At 35.4% G+C, this 19,678-nt stretch overlaps 2 protein-coding genes and 1 long non-coding RNA gene across 4 annotated transcripts; 1 reads left to right on the forward strand and 2 right to left on the reverse strand.

Annotated features, from left to right (window-relative positions):
- Nucleotides 1-1,363: 1,363 nt before the first annotated feature.
- On the reverse strand, nt 1,364-8,632 carry LOC135121262 (D-aspartate oxidase). Of its 2 annotated transcripts, XM_064045586.1 has the most exons (5): nt 8,613-8,632; nt 8,399-8,494; nt 8,037-8,297; nt 7,851-7,974; nt 1,364-2,098 (listed from the first exon to the last, which is right to left on the reverse strand). In XM_064045586.1, the coding sequence occupies exons 3-5, from the start codon at nt 8,231-8,233 to the stop codon at nt 1,406-1,408; spliced, it is 1,014 nt and encodes a 337-aa protein (XP_063901656.1). In that variant the 5' UTR covers nt 8,234-8,297; nt 8,399-8,494; nt 8,613-8,632; the 3' UTR covers nt 1,364-1,405. The 2 variants fall into 2 exon arrangements, with proteins under 2 accessions (XP_063901656.1, XP_063901647.1); XM_064045577.1 differs by lacking the exon at nt 8,613-8,632 and having other exon boundaries at nt 8,399-8,561.
- LOC135121356 (uncharacterized) lies at nt 5,351-7,844 on the reverse strand. Its single transcript, XR_010278942.1, has 3 exons — nt 5,909-7,844; nt 5,594-5,696; nt 5,351-5,513 (listed from the first exon to the last, which is right to left on the reverse strand). It is a non-coding gene; the product is annotated as an uncharacterized LOC135121356 (long non-coding RNA).
- A 3,503-nt stretch (nt 8,633-12,135) lies between the features above and the next one.
- LOC135146154 (uncharacterized) lies at nt 12,136-12,861 on the forward strand. The gene is made up of 3 exons (XM_064078314.1): nt 12,136-12,319; nt 12,423-12,670; nt 12,724-12,861. Exons 1-3 carry the CDS (start codon nt 12,314-12,316, stop codon nt 12,845-12,847), a joined length of 378 nt encoding a protein of 125 aa, XP_063934384.1. The 5' UTR covers nt 12,136-12,313; the 3' UTR covers nt 12,848-12,861.
- The last annotated feature ends 6,817 nt before the right edge of the window (nt 12,862-19,678 follow it).

Consider the following 19,678-nt stretch of genomic DNA (forward strand, 5'->3'; position numbering starts at 1 on the left):
ATTACATCACCGAGGCATTTCCTCGCAACGTAAAAATTTACATCACCGAGACCCTTTTTCCTCGCAACGATGATTGGATATTTTTGTGTTTATTTTTTATGTGGTTTGTTGGGGTAACCAGTTCACGGTATTATAAACACTCAAAGTAAATTGTTTTTTTTTAAGTAACCAATCACTTGGATTATGACATAATTTGACATAATGTAAAATCCTTGTTTGAATCGTTGATAAAGTGTGGCAAGTATTAATCTCATGTAAATTTTGTTAACTTTGCAACTTTTCACTTCATACAATATTTCTCTATCTCACAATCTTAACCTCAGTAATTTTCTTGTTGTATAATTTTAATTGAACGTAAATTTCATTCTCTGCAGTTTTAACCTCACATAATATTTTTATTTGCACATGTTTATTTCACATCAGATCTTTTGTTTTATAAATCTTTGCTAAGTTTTGTTTCGTAAATATTTTGTTGATGAATGTTTCCATCGTATAAATTATCTGATATTCAATTTTAATCTCACCTAAGAATTATTTGTCGTTTAAAATTTCACAAGATTGTATGGTGAATTTAAATGTTGTTTATTGCCGCAACCGGTAGCCCCAAACTCCGCTTATATTATTATTTGACGCCACACGCCAGTAATAACTTGTGTGTTGCATCCAGTTACTTTAATTCAGATTTTGCTTTGTTTCTATTAAATTTGTGATTTTCAGATATTTGCATTGATTCAAAAACAAATACGTAGGGTTTTTGCATATGTTCGGTTTCCCATATGTGTATGTGTGTCAACTCGCGGTGGTCTCTTTCTTTTATATTTTTATGTGTTTCATTTGCGATATATTATATGTGGGTAATTAAACCACTGGGATTTTTTGGAGCTGAAAAGCGATTGCGATTCGGCCCCCATTGGGCAGCCTGAGGGCACGTCACGAGTCACCCTTGATCGCAGCTCCTTTTCTTCCTAGAGAGGGGTGCCATTTTTAGCCTCCTCCCAAAAATGTTGTCTATTATTTCTTGCGCTCACTACTCGCACGCAGTGTATGCTCAGTTGTATGAAAGAACGCCTTCCCGCCATTTTTCAAAAAAAAAACAACGTAGGTTCCATTTTGTTAGACGATCACAGCTAAGGTCAAATTTTGAATTTTGAATTTTTTGCGGGCCTTTCAAACTTTTCAAGTGTCAATTTAAAGGGGGAAGTTTGGGTTATCACACTATTTAATTTATTCAGTGCAAACAGTGCGTATGTTATTTTTTATTTATAAATTGTACTCTAATTTATGCTAGTACCATATTAAACATGTAATAAAAATTTATTGAAACCTATTTCGAATGCAAGGGTAATAAATAAAATAGGATAAATAAAAACTGCAGTATTTATTAATATCTAAGGTAAACTAATTATTACAATTTACTATTACCTGAAAATATTTCTCTGACAAGTTTTACTGCATGAATAGATGTACCAGGCGCGGTAGTAACTCCATAACCGCCATGTCCATAATTGTGCACGATTTTTAACTTTCGGTCATTAAAAATTTGAACGTCTTTCTCAACCCTTACTATATCTCTATGAGGTCTAAGTCCTACTCTTTCACCAAGAACTTTGGCACCCTTAAGACTTGGCAGCAGCGTTTCGCATCTTTCCTTTATGGAGAGACTGTCGTATTTATTTATGTTCATATCATAAGAATCGTACTGTCGACAACCACCCAAAGTTACAGAACCAATTCCTGGTATGATATAGGTATCATAATTTCCATAAAAGAAAGTCTTCAGCCAAGGAGCTTCTACTTTAATAACCTGACCTCTAATAGGAACGATTTTTTTATCATTACACAAAAATTTTGCTCCAAGTCCTGTGCAGTTGATTATCGCGTCGTAGTTATTTTGAATATCGCCAAATCCTTCAATTCTCTTGGAAATGAATCTGACACCTTTTGCTTTCAATTTCACTGTAATCCATGGAAGATACAGAGAACACTGAGTTAAAAGAGTAGTAAAAAAGGAGCCATATTTCCAAATTCCAGAGCAAAGTTTTAATTCTTCCTCTGTTGCTTGTCGATACAGAGGAACCAGTTTTTCAAGATAGTAATTCTATCACAGAAAAAGAAAAAATAATTATTAATAATAATAATAATAATAATAATTTATTATGTTATAAATTCACTTGTCAAAAATATCTTAATAATAATATGTATGCAAAAAAAACAAGTTAACTAATTTCTTATAAAAATCACAAAATTCCCTTGAGCTTTGAAATGCTTTTTTGTACGATCGTGTGTTTTCGAATAGTTACCCGCGTTGTTTCCAAGGCGGTAGAGTACATTTACCGACCGCCGATCGGTAAGGATTTTTGTTTTTCATAGGCGGTAAATGCAGGGCTAAGTTGACACTGTATTGAAATAGATATTTATGTAACAAGTACATAAACCAGGTCTTTATTGACAAGCCGATTTTAGTAGACGAGGGAGCGTAGCGACCGAGTCGATAAAAAAGGCGCGTCAATAAAGCCAGTTTATGTACGCGTTACATACAAGGCTTTATGTCTGATTGCAACAATTATTATAATTTTAAAAAATAAAAATTAGGGAAAAACAATTGCAAAATAAATTTCTGAAAATCTAGTCTACTTTTTCATTGTTACTACAGTAACCCATTGTCTGTTTACACAAGTGAAAATTATTTTGATTTGTGCCGTTTGGGTTTAAAGCTGAAAAATGCAAGCTAGTACATCTAACCAAGCGGAAAGTGAGATAACAGAGATTGCTAGGAGTGTTAAAGAGTCTTTACTACCATCAAAATCAAGACATTTATACGAAGAACCTTCAAACTTTATCGGAAGTGGTGCTCTAAAAAGAATGTCAAATCAACGTCGGAAGAGAGTATTTTGGTGTATTTCACTACAGAGCTTTCCTCGTATAAAAGTTCATCATTATGGAGCAAGTATTTCATGCTAAGATCAAGATCAACCATAAATTTACGTGAAGGAGTTGACATCGGTAAATTCCCATGTGTCATTGCATTTCTGAAGCGGAAAGGTGAAGGATGAAACTGCTAATATTAGCGTTGCGGAAAAAATTCTAGGCAAAAATTTTTCGGAAAAAGATGTTGCTGAAGATATGTTCAGTTGTGGAAAAGCAGAAGCAGTAATAGAAGCAAAAGTCGTAAAATGCGGCAAGGAAAATATCCACTATACGTTTTCTGGTAGTAGTTATGTTGTACATATTAAACATTGCGATCATGCCTAGATTATTTTAGTTAGTAAGTTTAATTGTATTCACGAAAACTGTAATAAAAACAAGTGTAAAATAAAGTTGTCTTTATTGTACTAGTACCATAAAGTACCACATTACGGCCGCTAAATTATAAAATAAAGTAACGTTTATAGAGCAATCGGACATAATAGATATTTATTTTATTAGGAGTTTAAGTGATACTTTATGTGGCGAGTATGGACGATTAAACGCCGAGCGATAGCGAGGCGAATTAAGTCCATACGAGTCACATGAAATCACTTAAACTCCGAATGAAATACAATATTTTATTTTCAAACGATTAATCTTCTTTTGAAATGATTATTTCCTATCTTCTTGCTTCATTAAGGAATTGCCTTGATTTCACTTACCATGGTTACTATGGTTGACAACCACTATGATTTTCACATATTTATACTCCGGCGGAGTATAAATGTTGTATTTATACGCCGGCGGAGTATAAGTAGTAGTTATACGCCGCTCAAACACGCTGTCATAGAAATGACACTTAAACCCCGGTAAGAGCGTCATATAAGTGTCAGTTATATGACGTTTGAAAATAAAAGTAATTTTGATATTTCAGTACAAAAAAATGACACTTCATCTTCATAGACGTGATTAGGGACATAAAAAATTAATTCTAAATAAAACGATTAGATTTGTAATGGTGGTCTAAAAAAAGATTTTCTAACCTCAAAACCACTTAAGTGGTCATTAACACGGTTGTATAATGATAGGTTTGTACACTAATGGCTTGGGATGGCGACGCTTCTTTTCGATCCCTATATCCATGGAAAGGACACATACAGCTAGCGCCTCTACCTTGTCGAGCGGAAATCGTTCTAGTTATTTTGGGGATTTTCGTTTACATTGCTTTATGAACAATTAGCCAATAACATAAAGCACTATATTAATACAAGCAGACGCAAGCAATAAAAGTTTGCATCTTAGGAACTTTTACGCTGTAAGATTTTCGAGTCCTAGGTTGGTATGTTGATATGTCGTTACTGTTTTGTGGGTGGTACACATCTTTGACACACAGTTGACAGATCAACGTGTTTGAAATAAAGGTTAGTCTATGAGGTTAGTGCAATATTTACACTACAGATAAAAAAATTGAAGTTCTACACTTTGCTAAATAATGTATACATATGTTATGCATATTACAAATTTTAATGTAATCCGTACAATACACACTTTCCGCCATGAAAAACGGGCGACCCGCATTTATAGAAAATGATAAAAATTCAATAATCAAAGTGTATATATAATAAAATAATATTTAATTTTGAAAAATTATAATGGCGGAATTTTTTCATCGTCGCTAAAATTTAACAAAAGGAATCACATATGTTTGTAATCTGAACTTTAAACAACAAAAGGCTAAGCAAATTATTGTTTTTGACAGTGACGTTTCGTACTCGGAATAATAACTGGAATGTTACTAGATTTCAAATTTCCCACTAAAATTCTGGGATTCAATATGGCGGATGCGTCTGCTTGTATAATAAAGTGCTTTACAATAACACGTGACGTCACGCTGTGGCGGGAACTCAGCGTTTGACAAGCGCCGTGAAACTCCATAAGTGGCAATGTTAACATTTTCGCATTTCATTTAAAAGTGTAGGTATTTATCTAGAAAATAAACACGTGAATAGCTTCTTTCATATCTTTTCTGTGTATCAGGGTGCTTTTTTTAGCGATTTGAGTTTAAAAATACATAATAAAAATAAAAATACAGAACGCTGTTTTGGTCTGAATTCCTCGTCACCCAAAATACATCCGTGTGTTTTAAGCGGTAAATCGGAAATTAATATTTTCGTTTGAGGTTAATGTGACGGGTTTAAGTGAAGGTGTGTGATTTGTTTTTAAAGTATGGATAATTTAAGTGATTATGCACGACGTCTTTCTTTCAAAGAGAAAAACAGATATGTACAAAAGTTAAACCATTTTAAACGGCGGAGATCCTTATACAATGAGTGCAAGTGATTTTAATTTGTCTTTAGACCATGTCCCTACCATAACAATGAATACCATTCTAAACTTTTTTATTTTTGGAATAAGTAAAATAACCCACAATGAAATTCGTGCATTCAAAAGTCTAGAGGCATTTATTCAGTTTTCTTTTTTTTAAACAACTGTGTCTTTCAAAATTACAAGTATTATGAGTGGATTTATTTTGATATCCTAAATTTTGTGATGGAACATAATCAGGATGGTCCACATCCGACAAATCTGCAGGTTTACCTAAAATACTTTGGCTTCGTTAAATCCACTCGTTTCAAGGCTTTTAACCAAAGCTTCCGCTTTTTTTTCCCATCCTGTATATATTTACCTTTATTGTTTCTAATTGCTGGGAAAGGAAAATAAAATTTGTCCGCATTTCTGGTGCTTCGATTCGCGCAACCCACAACAGCACAAAATTTAGGCATTTTCTCCTAAAATACAAAATATTATAATATTAAGATGCTAGTGTATTTAAAAAACATTGATGTACATTAACAAAGAATTAATTTGCAAAACAAATGATATAAGATGCAGCGAAGTTAACCTGTACATCACATTGGAAAACATTATTTTTTAAGCCTATTCAAACGTTATGGTGCGTTTTACAGATATCTACACAGTGTAGAAACTGTAACAAACTTACCAAACCATAAAAACACAGTTGTCACACTCTCAAATTTAAATGAATTCCGAAAATATTAGCATTGACTCTTATGAGAAAACCGGCTAGTTGTCAAACGCTGCCATCTTGGTGACCTCGGATGACGTCAGTGTATTTGGCTAATACAAAATTTGTAAATGACATTTGATCGGAGTCGATAAGTACGATTTCTTTTATTAATTACATCGGTTATAGACAGATGCCTATAGAGTTCAGTGTCCCTAAAACGTCAAAAACCAGGCGACGCGATCGGCAATTGGCGTCGCTGACCAGAGATATGCAAATGTATGCTAGTGTATCAACCTATCTATTCTACAACCGTGGTCATTAACGAATATTATTTATTCGTATGGTCGTCTAAAAAACGTTGTGTGTAACTTGGCCAAAAAAAAACTTTTTTCACTAGCAGCCATGCCGCATGCAAATGTCGACTCATTTAGAGGTAGCAAATTCAATTTTTGCGACCACCGGTTCAAAAAGAAAAATTGAGGTTATGTACGCAATATTTGATGTGATTATTTCTTAAAAAATGAACAAATGTGTGCTACAAACATTACTTGAGTATACGCATGGTAGTTGGTAGACGGTAGAAGGTAAAATGATTAACTCAGCGACACGTATAAACGGTTTTCTTTGTGTTGAAGATTTAGATTAAGTTTGATTAGAAATCAAAACAAATTCATATTGCGTCAAAAAATTGAACGTTTATTTTTTCAGTTTATTGTCTTATGGTTTCTACTAGTGAAAAAAATAGTATATTAACCACGGTTGCAAAGCCACTTCTAGACCTCGCGCTTCAGAGCCCTCGACGCTGCGCGTCTCGGGTTCTAATTTGCGCTCGGTCTAGAATGCTTGGCTCTGCAACCTTGGCTAATAATATACTATTTTCGATCTCATCTGATTTGTAGGCCTCGGCTACATTTCGGTCTCAAACTTCATATCGGCCGAAAAACTTCTTTTTTATGGCTTTGTTATGTAAATAACTATTTCTAGGACAAAAAACATTTACTAAAAGACCTGTTAAATCGATCAATTTCAGTCAGACATATTTGATATTCACCTCGATTGACTTTGATCCTGTAAAAGGAATGTTATAACAAATTAAGTAAAATTTTGAATTTCAGCTAAGTATACCTCATAGACGAATTGCTCTCTGGTTTTTATGTCATGTGTATAGAAACGTAAAACGTTTGTTGGAAAAAAACACAGTAGTAAGTACCTTAAAAAAAACCCGACATGTCAAATTTGAAACTCTATATGTTGAGATGAAATCTTGTTTTTGAAAAGACGAGAAGGTTTTGCAGCTGGGAAAATATCGTCCTTCGGATTTACTTCGTGCCTTTCCCTCATCCAGAGAAGAACTAATTTTTTAACAGCTTTTTGAAATCAATAAAAATATTCCCTCTATATTTTTGCATTTTAATTCAGGTTCACTTTTTCACCTTTGGGGTTGACCACTTTGCATTTAAACGGATTCCGCCATTTCATACAAAATATTGACAGCTCATGAATCATGAGTAAGTTACAAATTTTCGCGGCTTTTCAAGTTTCTGTGCTACTATTTTGTGTGGAAGGATAAATAAAGGTATGCGTTTTGTTGTGGTACGAATTAATTCAAATTTTAATTTTGGCGAAATGTTTTAACAAAATAGAATCTCGAACGTAATTTGTGGTGGGCGTAAATTAGGCGAAAAAAAGAATATAGACCGTATATTTCGTAACACGAAGAAAAGAACTTGAAATCAGGTGAAATGTTTTTAGCGTTGTATCGGAATGAAGCGAATGAGAACTACAAAATAATTTAACATCAAATTTTAACATTTGGGTGCACAAGATCAGTTTTTACATGATTTGGCAAAAGAAAATATTTTGATTGAAATTCAGTTTTGAGTTTTGACATTATAAATGGGGTTCAAAAGCTTACCCTAACAATATTAGGAAATTCGCTGGAAAAGACATAGCCAGAAATTGAAGTAATTCCAGCCACACCTCCCTCTGAATTATTCCGAATGTCATCCCAATAATGATAGGAATCATTAATCCACTTTCTACAATAAAAAAAATCTAATTGTATTGTAACTAAACGCGACTCATGACTGGTTTAACATACTCTGTAATTTCTTCTGTAGGTCCCGAGAAACCAGAGCCTGGACGAAAAATTCCTGCCGCCACATGACTCGTAGTCTCCTCGTTAAACTTCTCAGAAATTACGTCAATATTCGCATTTCGGAATTCAGTTTTCAGCTGAAAAGCTGTAGTTAGTCCTACAACACCAGCCCCTAAAACGGCAATATTTAAATCCGACATTGAATCGTGCAATCGATTGAACTGGCAGATGGCAATGAACTGCACTGTTGTAAGTAGTTACATCCTACGAATAAAATGTGTGATAATTTATCATGTTTGTTTGTTCTGAAGTATATTTATCTCTAGTATTTACAGCATTATGACGCATTAGATAAATGTGCTTACCTAATTAGGGTTACGAATTTTATCACGCTCTCTTGACACTCGCAACTCTTTTTACTTTGTTCAGGACTTTGCAGCTGGCAACCATGATGTAGGTACCTATTAATAAAATGCGTACCTCTAAACTATGTCAAATCTCTCACGTGTATTTTCATCTTTTTAATATGATATTATTTCTACACATTAATTGTGAACAAGTATGTAGGAACATATGTACTTGTAAACGAAGCAGGTGTTAACAAATCAATCTCGTGCTCTAAATAGCTGTAGAATATATTTTTACTTCCCGAGCGTAAGCGGAGGAAGTGTTGTAATCGAGTCCGTCGGCCGACTTTCTACTTTTACGTTTTCTTCACCTTTCATGACTCCTAGAGAATGAAGAAATAGATCTCCTGTTTCCGTGTCTGCCTGTTTGTCGGTCTGTCTGCCGTCTGTCCGGATTTTTATTAGGTATACAGCTAATCTCCGAAACTACTGGACCGATTGTTGTCAAATTGTGTACGCTAAAAATGTCATGTAGATAGTAAAACCCTAATCAAAATTTTTCTAATCATCCTCACCAACAACGTGATGACAACTCCTCAAAATTTTTCATAGGAAGTAGGGTTTAAATTTTATAATGTAACAAACTGCTGAACTTGTTCTTTATGAATCGGTCTTTAGATTTTTCGCAAGGCATCCAAGTTTTCGCAAAAAAATCGAAATTATACCGCAACCTTTTATGCTAGTGCAATTACATTGAGTGTTTGGTTTCAAACACTGAACATTTAAGCGAATTTCGTCTTGCATTCGAATCTGGCTAGCATAGAACTTTTTGTTTTTTATGCTTTTACTGCTATTATCGGTACCTATTGTATTTTTTATTTATCAAATCTCAAGAACGGTACACCTCGGTGTTTTATTATTAATTATTAGTTATTACATTGCATGTCGGAATTGACAGGGATGTCCTTGCTGGAATAAAGTTGATCGAGACATTATTATTCTCAAACGGGAAAATGTCTTAACAGACATAACCTTTACCTTTATCAATTTACCTCATTATTTTTCATGAGATCCTCATGATCTCATGAATTTAATACGAGATTTCATGATTTTTACTTCCCGAGCGTAAGCAAAGGAAGTATTGTAATCGAGTCCGTCGGCCGACTCTCTACTTTTACGTTTTCTCGATCTTTCATGACCCCTAGAAGACGAAGAAATAGGTCTCCCATTTCCGTCTGTCTGTCCGTCCGTCTGTCCGTCTGCCGTCCCGGATTTTTATTAGACAGATAATCTCCAAAAGTACTCGACCGATTGTTATGAAATTTTGTACTTATATTAAGAATATCATGTAGATGGTAAAACGCTAACCAAAATTTGTCTAATCATCCCCACCACTAATGCGATGACGTCACTTCAAAATTGTACATAGTAAATGGGTTTTCAATTGTATAAAATAACACAGTCCTACACATGTAGTTTACAACTCCGAATCGACTTTTCACCCGAAACGTCCAGATTTTTGGAAAAAAAATCAAAATTATAAAACAACATTTTGAAATTTAATTTTTAATCTGCTAACCAGAATGCTTTGAAATGTTGCAGATGTTTTAAGGCTATAAAGAGCAACATAAATCTTTAGTCAAAAAATATTTGCTTATCCCCTCCAAAAACTTGATGACGTCAGCTCAAAAGTTTGTGGAATAAATCATATCTAAAATGTACAAAATATGATGAGTCTGTACTTGTGATCTATCACTCCATTCATATTTTTTGGATTTGCATATACAGGGTGATTCAAAAAAATTAATGAATGCGTAAATTTATTTTACTGATTTACTCAGAAACTACAAAACCGAATGCTTTGAAATCTTGCAGATGTTTTAAGGTTATAAAGAGCATAATAAATGTTTAGTCAAAATATATTTGTTTATGCCCTCCAAAAAATTGATGACGTCAGCTCGAAAGTTTTCCGAATAAATCCTATCTAAACTGTAAAAATATGATGAGTCTGTACTTGTAATTTATCACTCCATTCATATTTTTTGGATTTGCATATACAGGGTGACTCAAAAAAATTAATGAATGCGTAAATATATTTTATTGATTTAATCCGAATGCTCTGAAATCTTGCAGATCTTTTAAGGTCATAAAGAGCATAATAAATGTTTAGTCAAAATATATTTGGTTATCTTCTACAAAAAACTGATGACGTCAGCTCAAAAGTTTGCCGAATAAATCGTATCTAAAATGTACAAAATATGATGAGTCTGTACTTGTGATTTATCATTCCATTCATATTTTTGGATTTGCATATGCAGGGTGACTCAAAAAAATTAATGAATGCGTGAATTTATTTTATCGATTTAATCAGGAATTACAAAACCGAATGCTTTGAAATCTTGGGAATATTTTAAAATTATTATAAGCATGGTAAACTTTTGTTCAAAATGTATTTGTTCATCCCTCCTAAAAAAATTGATGACGTCACCCTTAAATTTTGCTGAATAAATCCTATCTAAAATGCAAACAAAGTTTGTAGTTGTGATTTATCATTCCATTCATATTTTTTAGATTTTCTTAAGAGGTGGTTCAAAAAAATTAATGAAGTCAATTTATTTTATTGATTAAATTAAAGGCAACACTTATTATTAGTATTACACCCCAACCAACCCAATTTGGTAGACACAAAATTTGTTAAAGGAAAAACTCGGTTGAAACATAGCACGCTTATTTACATCGACTTTAACATTACATACCTGCATTTGTTTTATGCGCTCACTTGGTTCCGCGAATGTAGAATAGACATGTTTATAATCAACCAATTGTGAATTTCACCGTCAAGAATTAAAATAAAACCCAATGATTTATATAATAAGCGGAAGTCGAAGCAATAAAACCGATGGTCGTTTTGTTTACAGTTTCTCTGTTTGACTCTCACGTATGCTGTTACGCTTGTCATCTTAAATTAAGAATGTTTATACATAAACGATTTTCAGTTGCCCCTCATATTACTAGACAGCGGATTTGTGTCGGGCTACGTCACGATTATAGGGGGGGACGTGCTGGATCGCCGGGTGATAGATAATCACTAAATTTAATCGGTACTAATTCCATAAATATAATTAACGATTTATTAATCAAACGGCTAAGTAAATGAGAACGGGAATTAACAGCAGAGTGCAACGAAACAGCGTTATTCTAATCTCAAATAAACGAAGTGCAGCCCGCAACCGCAATGAATTCGCATCTCGTACGACCCGTACCGAGTTTGGCCTTGCCTAGCCCGACAGAAATCCGCTCTCTAGATATTACACACCGGCGCCGTATGCGTGAGTAAATTGTTTCGTTATTTTATTGATTATAAGAAATCAATATTCAAAACGACCCAATTCATTTTCCCGAAAATTTGGGAATACAATAATTTTATTCTTAGTATTACACTACATCTATCCCAACTGATATACGTGTCCTTGCAAAAATGTTGATGACGTCATCACAATTTTTTTTTTAAATTCCCACTACAAAAATGTAATGAGAAAAAAAACACAATAGGCATGCAGTCGTCAAGTTTCCGACAGCGAGGGAAGCACTGTCCATCACTGTCTAAACTCTTTAGACCAATTTTTTTTACTTACGGTTCTGTAGTTAATAACTAAATTAAAAATATTATGCTCTATAATACCTGCACTGTAATTTCCATATATCTAATACCGCTTACGACTACATTTTAATAACTCTTTAGAAACCACATAGAGACGGTGTTAACGGCTAAAGAGAAACGGAAGAATTGTTTTCTGCCTGTACGGGTATAGTTGTCCAAGTCTGACTTCGTTTTTATGGCACTACAGTCTCAATTACCGCAAGCATTAGGAACTCTATCATCTTAAGGACTTATGGGCCCGTGTCGTGCAGGACCGGCTCTGCTTTCATTCAATGAAGGTAAGGGTGGTGGACAAAAACCTCGTAATGATTAATAATAACAAATACTAATACATACATAAGACATGTATAGCTACCAGGATATTTAAAAAAACTGCTTTAGTTCCCGAATAATAAATGCGGTGAGGTATACAACATGCTGGGAGAAAGTACGGCCCTGTGTAATGAGACAGTTGGTCTCTTGATGGTTAGTGACCGCTGGATTATTTGCGTCTTTGCACAAAATGTCAAAACGCATCAATTGACGCCGTCGACTACAGATCAAGAAAGTACGAGTACATGCGCATTTGGTACCACAAAGAGACAGAGAGGTCCGCTATATCTTCTTCTTTTACTGCCCTACTTCACTACGTAAGTTAATATTGTTTCGACCATTGTTTTACCTCATGAAGATATGATGACAGGAGAGAGCATACTTCATTTAACCAGCATAAAGAAATTCCGACAAAACAGCTCCTTTCCGTACCACATCGAGGGCGATCGGTTGTCAGTAGAGGATCAGAGGCGGTACCATTAGGTTTAATATAGGTTCATAAGGAGAATTGTGGTGTAAAAACAAAGATATTCCTAACAACATAAAAACTCAAGTAAATTTTATATTCTATCTTTCTTAATAAATTATGTTTACATTTTATGCCCAGTATCCGGCAAACGCTTTCCAGCACGCTACTGAAACAATCGGTTTCTCGAAGAAGATGGAAGAGCCTTTTGTGGTCCTATTAGAAAGTGCGGTATCAGTCACGTTTTTAAACTATCTTCCCTCCTCTCATTCTACCTCCAAGCTTTACTTATATTTTTCTTAATTCTGGATCGTATGTTATTATCCCACTAAAGAGAGTTGAGAGCACATACCTTTTGAATTCTTTGTCTTATTTATTATCAATTGCACTTCCCAAACACTTAAATTTGTCTATTTGTTTTATGTATCTCTGTGACGAGCCGTAAATTCGTTCACGAGAAAATCGTAACTAAAAGACTAATAACAATAACAATTTGATAGAACATAACAAAATTCGAAAATTTGCAGATCTTAATTACTTAACACGCATGTCCTAATCTGCATATAGTATCATTCAAACAGATAAACAAACTCAACCACCAATCCCCGAACGTAAGAACAAAATTCGCATATTCGCAAATTGCAAATATCATTGCACTTGTCAAACATTGCAAACAACATGCGCAGAACCGTACACTACTATAAAAATCGCCAATCGCAATTACTGTCATTCGAATTTGTACCCAAACTAAAACAGCTGCAGACGAAACCCAGACTCATAAAAACACCAAAGAGCGCCGCCGTTATCAAACATGATAACAAGCGTTCAACTCCCATTTGTATCCAGAGAGCGACGACCTACATCTCGCAATAACCTTCACATCAGACTTACTACGTCATCAACCCAGCAGTGCATTTGTGCACGCACACTCATCTTAGCCCTCGCTAGACTGATCCCCATTTCATCCCCGGAACTGGAATTGCATCAGTTTCCCATATTTTTACCATATAAGGAAGCGGAACTACCGATTGGTCTACGCATCTTCGCATCTCATTACTATATAAGGGCATACGGTACCACACAAGAAGCACGGGTCTATTCCTGTCATCAATGTCCTGTCCAAAACGAAGCTATATAAGGACGAATTTCTAGTAGGAGATTCATTCAATTCATTCAAGTTCCGAGTTGCAGTCGAAGACTATGTCCATTTTCGTACCGAGTTTTTTTTTTTACTATTTTTGCTGAATTTTGAAGGAATCCGAACTTAGAAAAGTTTGCTGAGCTCGAGGGTCCGCAGCATCGCCAGGGTTCGAACGACGAACGTAAGAGTAGCAGGGGCGACGCCAGCATCCTACATGTGTTCGCCTATACCTAAATATTCTCTAGTTTCGGCACTGATCACGCACGTAATATTATAGTAGCCTGCATAGATATTGTAGCCGTCCATAGAGTCGAAATTTGCGAATAAAAATAAAATAAAACCGGCTCAAACGGAGCCGACGACGGCTTGCAAGTTCTGTCACTACGGCACGCGTCACATCACACAGGGGTGTATTTAAGGCTGTTTGCACAAAATCTTAGGATCACTGTAATCTTACTATTTTCTATCTACGACAAACGATTTGTCACACAGCTACGAAACCGATGATCTAGAGAAAGATGGAAGTTTGAAAATTTATTTCAACAAGTGTAATAACCGTTTGGTGCAACACAATTGGTTCAAGCAAACTAAAATATGACAGGAAACAAACAGTCCACGTGGACTAGTTTATAGGCGTGTTTGCTACTAAGATGACTAGGTTTTTCGCTCCACCTGGTTCCGCAACGATGAATATACCATACCACAACTTGTGTACAGTGAACAGAGCTTCGATTTTATTGACGAGATTCAGCTCAGAAATTAAACAGATTATATCATAACGGAAAAAATGGCATTTAATATTAAATACGTCTCTGTGCAACGTGTGCCAGAGTGACGTCAGACTTTGCAAGCCACCGTCGGCTCCGTTTGAACCGGTTTTATTTTATTTTTATTCGCAAATTTCGACTCTATGGACGGCTACAATATCTATGCAGGCTACTATAAGATTGTTTAGAAGGTATCGCACATAATTAGGGATTTACTGAATTAATTTCAAGTTTTAATTGCATGATGATTTTTAGGATTAAATTTAATTAGAGTCGTGGGTTATGTTCATAGATTTTAAGGTTTTAATAATGGAGTACAATTGCGTAGCACTTTTAAATATAGTTTTGCATGTCTTTAGTTATGCAGCGTTGGATTATATATGAGGCGCATGAGGCGCGCGCCTCAGGGCCCGGGGAGACGAGGGCCCGACAGCAAGCGAACAACAATAACTTAAGTTGAAATTAATGCTTAATAATTGAGGTTCGCTAATTCATTATTTTAGGTTTTTGGTTTTTGTTGAGGTTTGTGTTTATTTTATATTACAGGAAAGACAGGAAATATGTTTTGGTTGTTTTTATGAAAAATATATATTATTCTGATATTATATTTAGTTTTTTTTTGTTTTTTACACGTAAGTCATGTTAAAAAATTTGACAACAATCGACCCAGTAGTTTAATAAAAATCCGTGACGGCAAATAGACAGATAGACAGACGGAAAAGAGAGACCTATTTCTTCGTATTCTAGAGGTTATGAAAGGTCGAGAAAACGTAAGAGTAGAGTAAGTCGACGGACAATACTTCTTTCGCTTACGCTCGGAAAATAAAAATTAAAACTAATAATGTCAAGATGAAAGGGGGCAGGGGCCCAGTATTTTTTGCGCCTCAGGCCCGAAGATTCTTTGATCCGGCCCTGTAGTTATGTAAGTTTATGTAAGTTTACTATCATGTTTTATTTTGCCATTCTCCATTTACATATTTACTCATTTATTCTTTTAATATGCTTGTAAATTTTGCTTTCAATATATGTATTAAAATGTTAGGAAAGTTTGATTACTTATACCCCTTCCCCTATGCAGTTTAGCTCTTCCATTGCCAAGAAAATAAGCCTACACCCAAATAAATATTTGTTTCCAATTTCTACTAATAAAATGCTCATGTTGTGTGTTAAATCTCGCTATTAAAACAATAATTTAATCGAAAGGATGAATAAAATGTTTATAGCAACACTTTATTCACACTGTCATTGACAACACGAATAAAGTAAAAAACTAAAAATTTGCACTATCACTGAAATTTTCGTTGCTATGGATGTGTGGATATTCAACTAAAATTTGCAACCCTTGTAACGTTTCAATTTTGTTTCATTCCTTCTTTTGAGATAGAAAAAAAGGCTTGTTTTATTGGGGATGCAAATATTTTACGTACCGACATCTAAGACATCATGGATGCCTATCGGGAGTGTCAAACGACATCGTGGCACTGCTAATGCGCTGGTACTCCCACCCCGCGTGAAAGAATATTCGAGAGTATCGACCTGATAGGGGAAGAGAGAGGTTCTCGGGAGGTTTTGGGAGAAGATCCTGGAAAAAGGAAGTGCCAGGACGTAGCCAAACAGGAGAAAAGAAGTTTTCGGGAAGATTTTGGTGGGGTTCCTGAAGGAAGGAGGTGCAAGGACGAAGAGGAATTTTATCGTTCGTTTTTTTATCACCGCACCCAAGTGGAGAGTTTCTGGAAGAACCAAGCTTATCGTGATGCCGTTGCAGTGAGTAACTTATCGTCGTCCCTGTTGTTCCCTTGAAGAGACCATATCGAGCCGACGACTTTGATTTTCGCTGCTTTTCCTGCGGTGCCGCCGCTAACCTTGAAGTTTTTCTTCGGATCCAGAGGTCTGTGACGCCGCTGTTTTTTTATCAATTCCAATCCAGACGGAGAGGAGCTGCTGATAACTACGGTTACGAGCTAAGTCCACTCTAGCGCCCTATAGTTTTAATTTTCCATTTAGTCGCCCAGTCACTGCTATCTTTATCGAAATTCTTGGAAGTTTTTTTGTTTTTTTTATTTATCATATCGCAAGATAGTTTTGTCCGAGGACGCATGAATACATTTCATTTTCTGCTGTATTTTTTTAATATATTTCAGTGATAGTCCCTTCTGGACGTTACTGGTATTTTTTTTGCGAAATATTAGAGGAATTTCATTTAATCAACACTTGTCAATTTTATTATCCGTTGAATATATTTTTAGTTTTTTTTCCTGTGTTTTCTTGTGGCTTGATTCTTCTCGACTGTTTACTCGATGTAGCGGAGTAAACTACCCCAACAGGAAGCTACGTGGCGCCCAATACAAAAAAATAATAAGAACTCTCCGAACCGCGACCCGCCCCGGCTAAAGAGCTGCCGTTCGCTGTAAAACCCTCCGAAAGAGGGTTATACAAAATTGGCGCCCAACGTGGGGCCAGATTGAGTTTTTTTGAGTTTCGGTGGGCAAGCTTAAGTCACCTAGAGAAGAACCAAACCACAAGGAATTTTATCGAGATATTTTTATCATTGGGTATTTACAATTTCGATTGCACATAATAGGAAATAGGTGTGGCCGATATTTTCTGATATTTCTTTGTTTTCTTATACTTGTTTCATCGAGTTGTTTCCTTTGTTTCGACTTTTTGAATTATTTTCTTTGAATCAACCTATTAAAGAAGGAACTTAATTATGATTTAAGGATCCGTGGCATTGTATCGGAGAGGAAAGAGACTAGTCAAACGCGTAAAATTTTGCACCGCATGATAACGCAAGACGCGGATAGAGCCCTTACATTTATCGACCCTTTATATGCGTTCGAAACAGAAAGAATTGCGATCGACAGAACTCTCGAGTCAATTAAAAATAATGTAGATGAGTCTGAGGGCCCGAAATCGGATTCAGCTTTCTTACGTATTGTTTCTCGTCTCATTCATATAACTAATCGAGTACGGCGCATGCCTATTCCGGAAGATGGCACCCCGAGCCAGTTAAATGCCTTTTTAGAGCGAGTAAAAGAATTAGCCGCCGCTCGAGGGGTCAGCGAAGAAAATGTATTTCTTTCCGCGGTAGACTTATTTAGCGGGCATGCTCTCCTATGGTATCGGTCGATAAAAAATACAGTAAAGTCGTGGGAGGATGTAGTCACTGCACTTCGACGAGATTTCTTACCAAGTTTAGTAATTACGACGACAAGTTATGGGAGGAAATTAAAAGCCGTACACAAGGTCGAGGTGAGCCGATACATATCTACATTGCTATTATGGAGTCGCTTTTCGGTAGACTCTCGCGCCCGGCACTTGAAAAGACCAAAATTAAGATTGTTAAGCACAACCTATTGCCCCGGCTAAAGAGCTGCCGTTCGCTGTAAAACCCTCCGAAAGAGAGTTATACCCTTGATAGTCCACCTCCTGTAAAACAATCCTAATGAAAGTCCAGGAGCATCGTCGTTTGAATTTGACCATGACGAAAGTACAGGCAGCTTAGGCAATTTACCTTCTTCAAATATTCATCATATTAGTAACAGTACAATTAATATTTATGTATATGGATTACCTAAACAATAAATTTTTTGAAAAATTTTGCGAAATTGGAAAAAATCTTTTATGATACACGTAAATAAACGAATTTTATCCACTCAAAAACATTATCATACTCAGCTTCGCCTCGTGTGCTAAACTGTTTTTTCGTTGGATAAAATTCACTTGTATTCACTTATACCATAAATAGCTAGTGTTAGTGTCCAAATGCCTAGCCGCGGTCAAAAACAATTTGGGCACGACATCTCTTCCCTCTAGTAATATTCGGAAACGACCGTCCAAGTTGATAACAAGGTATTCCGTCTTCTTAAAATTTTAAAACTGCTTCTACATTATACATATATATGTATACAGTTTCCATTCTACACGGATTTTAATAAAATTTGGTACATTTATTTACTTAACAAAAAGAAACAAATGATGAAAATTTCAACGAAAATTAAATAAAAACAACGAAGGAATGTTTATTATTGTCTCTGCTTGCTTCGTCCTCTTATGTGCTCATTGACACATTTAGAAAATGAATTGATGAGGTTGGCAATTGTTTCTTGAGAAGCGGCATCCCAAGCCATCTGAACCTCTTATCTTAGAGCAGCTAAAGTTAATGGGAGGTGCTCCAGTATTGACAACCTCCTTCCCATTTCAACCCACACATGTTCAATGAGTGATAAATCTGGAGATTTGGCGGCCATGGCAGTAAGTTGACATTATTTTAATCAAAATACTGTACAATAATGCGAACAATATGATGACCCGCATTATCTTATTGGAAAATCCCATCTTCAATGTCTTGAATGTAAGGACGCAGTCATGTTACCCTCAATGAATAGCAGAGGTGACCTGTTTTCTAAACAAATAGCACCTCACACCATAACACCCGCGTGTGGCATGACGTTCGGTATGTTGCAGATTTTTTCTTTCACCCCGATACCTTCGGACGCTTTTTCTACCTTTAAAAGTTTTGATTCTAGTCTTGTTTCGTAAAGATTTCTTATGCTAGGCTGTTGATCAAGTATAGTTTATATCGCTTGACTGGGAACTTATTGTATTGGTTTCGACATATTTTATTTCGAATTGTTATTTGAGTTATAAATGTGCATTATTTTTGTTAGCAGTAGATAATGATCAGTGCCGCAACTTGCTCCTCTCATCATTCTGCAATCTAATATTTTAAATTTTGTATTTTGTTTGGCTATTATATAATCTATAATACATTTTTGTCTTAATGAACGCTTTTCCCGAGTATATCATGTCCTCTTATGCTCAAACTGAATGTTGGTTGGTCTCAGTTCATGTAAATAACACAGTCCGATTAGCCTTTCACCGTTGTCATTTTCCTTTGTATCTACAAACCGTTCTACTGCTTCGCCCATTGGTTTTTCCAGTAACTCTT

The sequence above is a fragment of the Zophobas morio genome, unplaced genomic scaffold, assembly GCF_036711695.1.
Source record: "Zophobas morio isolate AGI-343-1 ecotype UQ-CSIRO unplaced genomic scaffold, CSIRO_AGI_Zmor_V1 ptg000005l, whole genome shotgun sequence".
Classification (NCBI taxonomy): domain Eukaryota; kingdom Metazoa; phylum Arthropoda; class Insecta; order Coleoptera; family Tenebrionidae; genus Zophobas; species Zophobas morio.

Excerpts from the sequence above, each read along its gene's own strand:
- LOC135121262 (XM_064045586.1), bottom strand. The coding sequence starts at position 8,233 with ATGTCGGATTTAAATATTGCCGTTTTAGGGGCTGGTGTTGTAGGACTA. Across the intron at positions 7,975-8,036 it reads CCTACAGAAGAAATTACAGA|AAAGTGGATTAATGATTCCT; the intron begins GTATGTTAAACC and ends TTTTTATTGTAG. Across the intron at positions 2,099-7,850 it reads AATTTCCTAATATTGTTAGG|AATTACTATCTTGAAAAACT; the intron begins GTAAGCTTTTGA and ends TTTCTGTGATAG.
- LOC135146154 (XM_064078314.1), top strand. Across the intron at positions 12,671-12,723 it reads TTACTGCCCTACTTCACTAC|GAGAGAGCATACTTCATTTA; the intron begins GTAAGTTAATAT and ends ATATGATGACAG.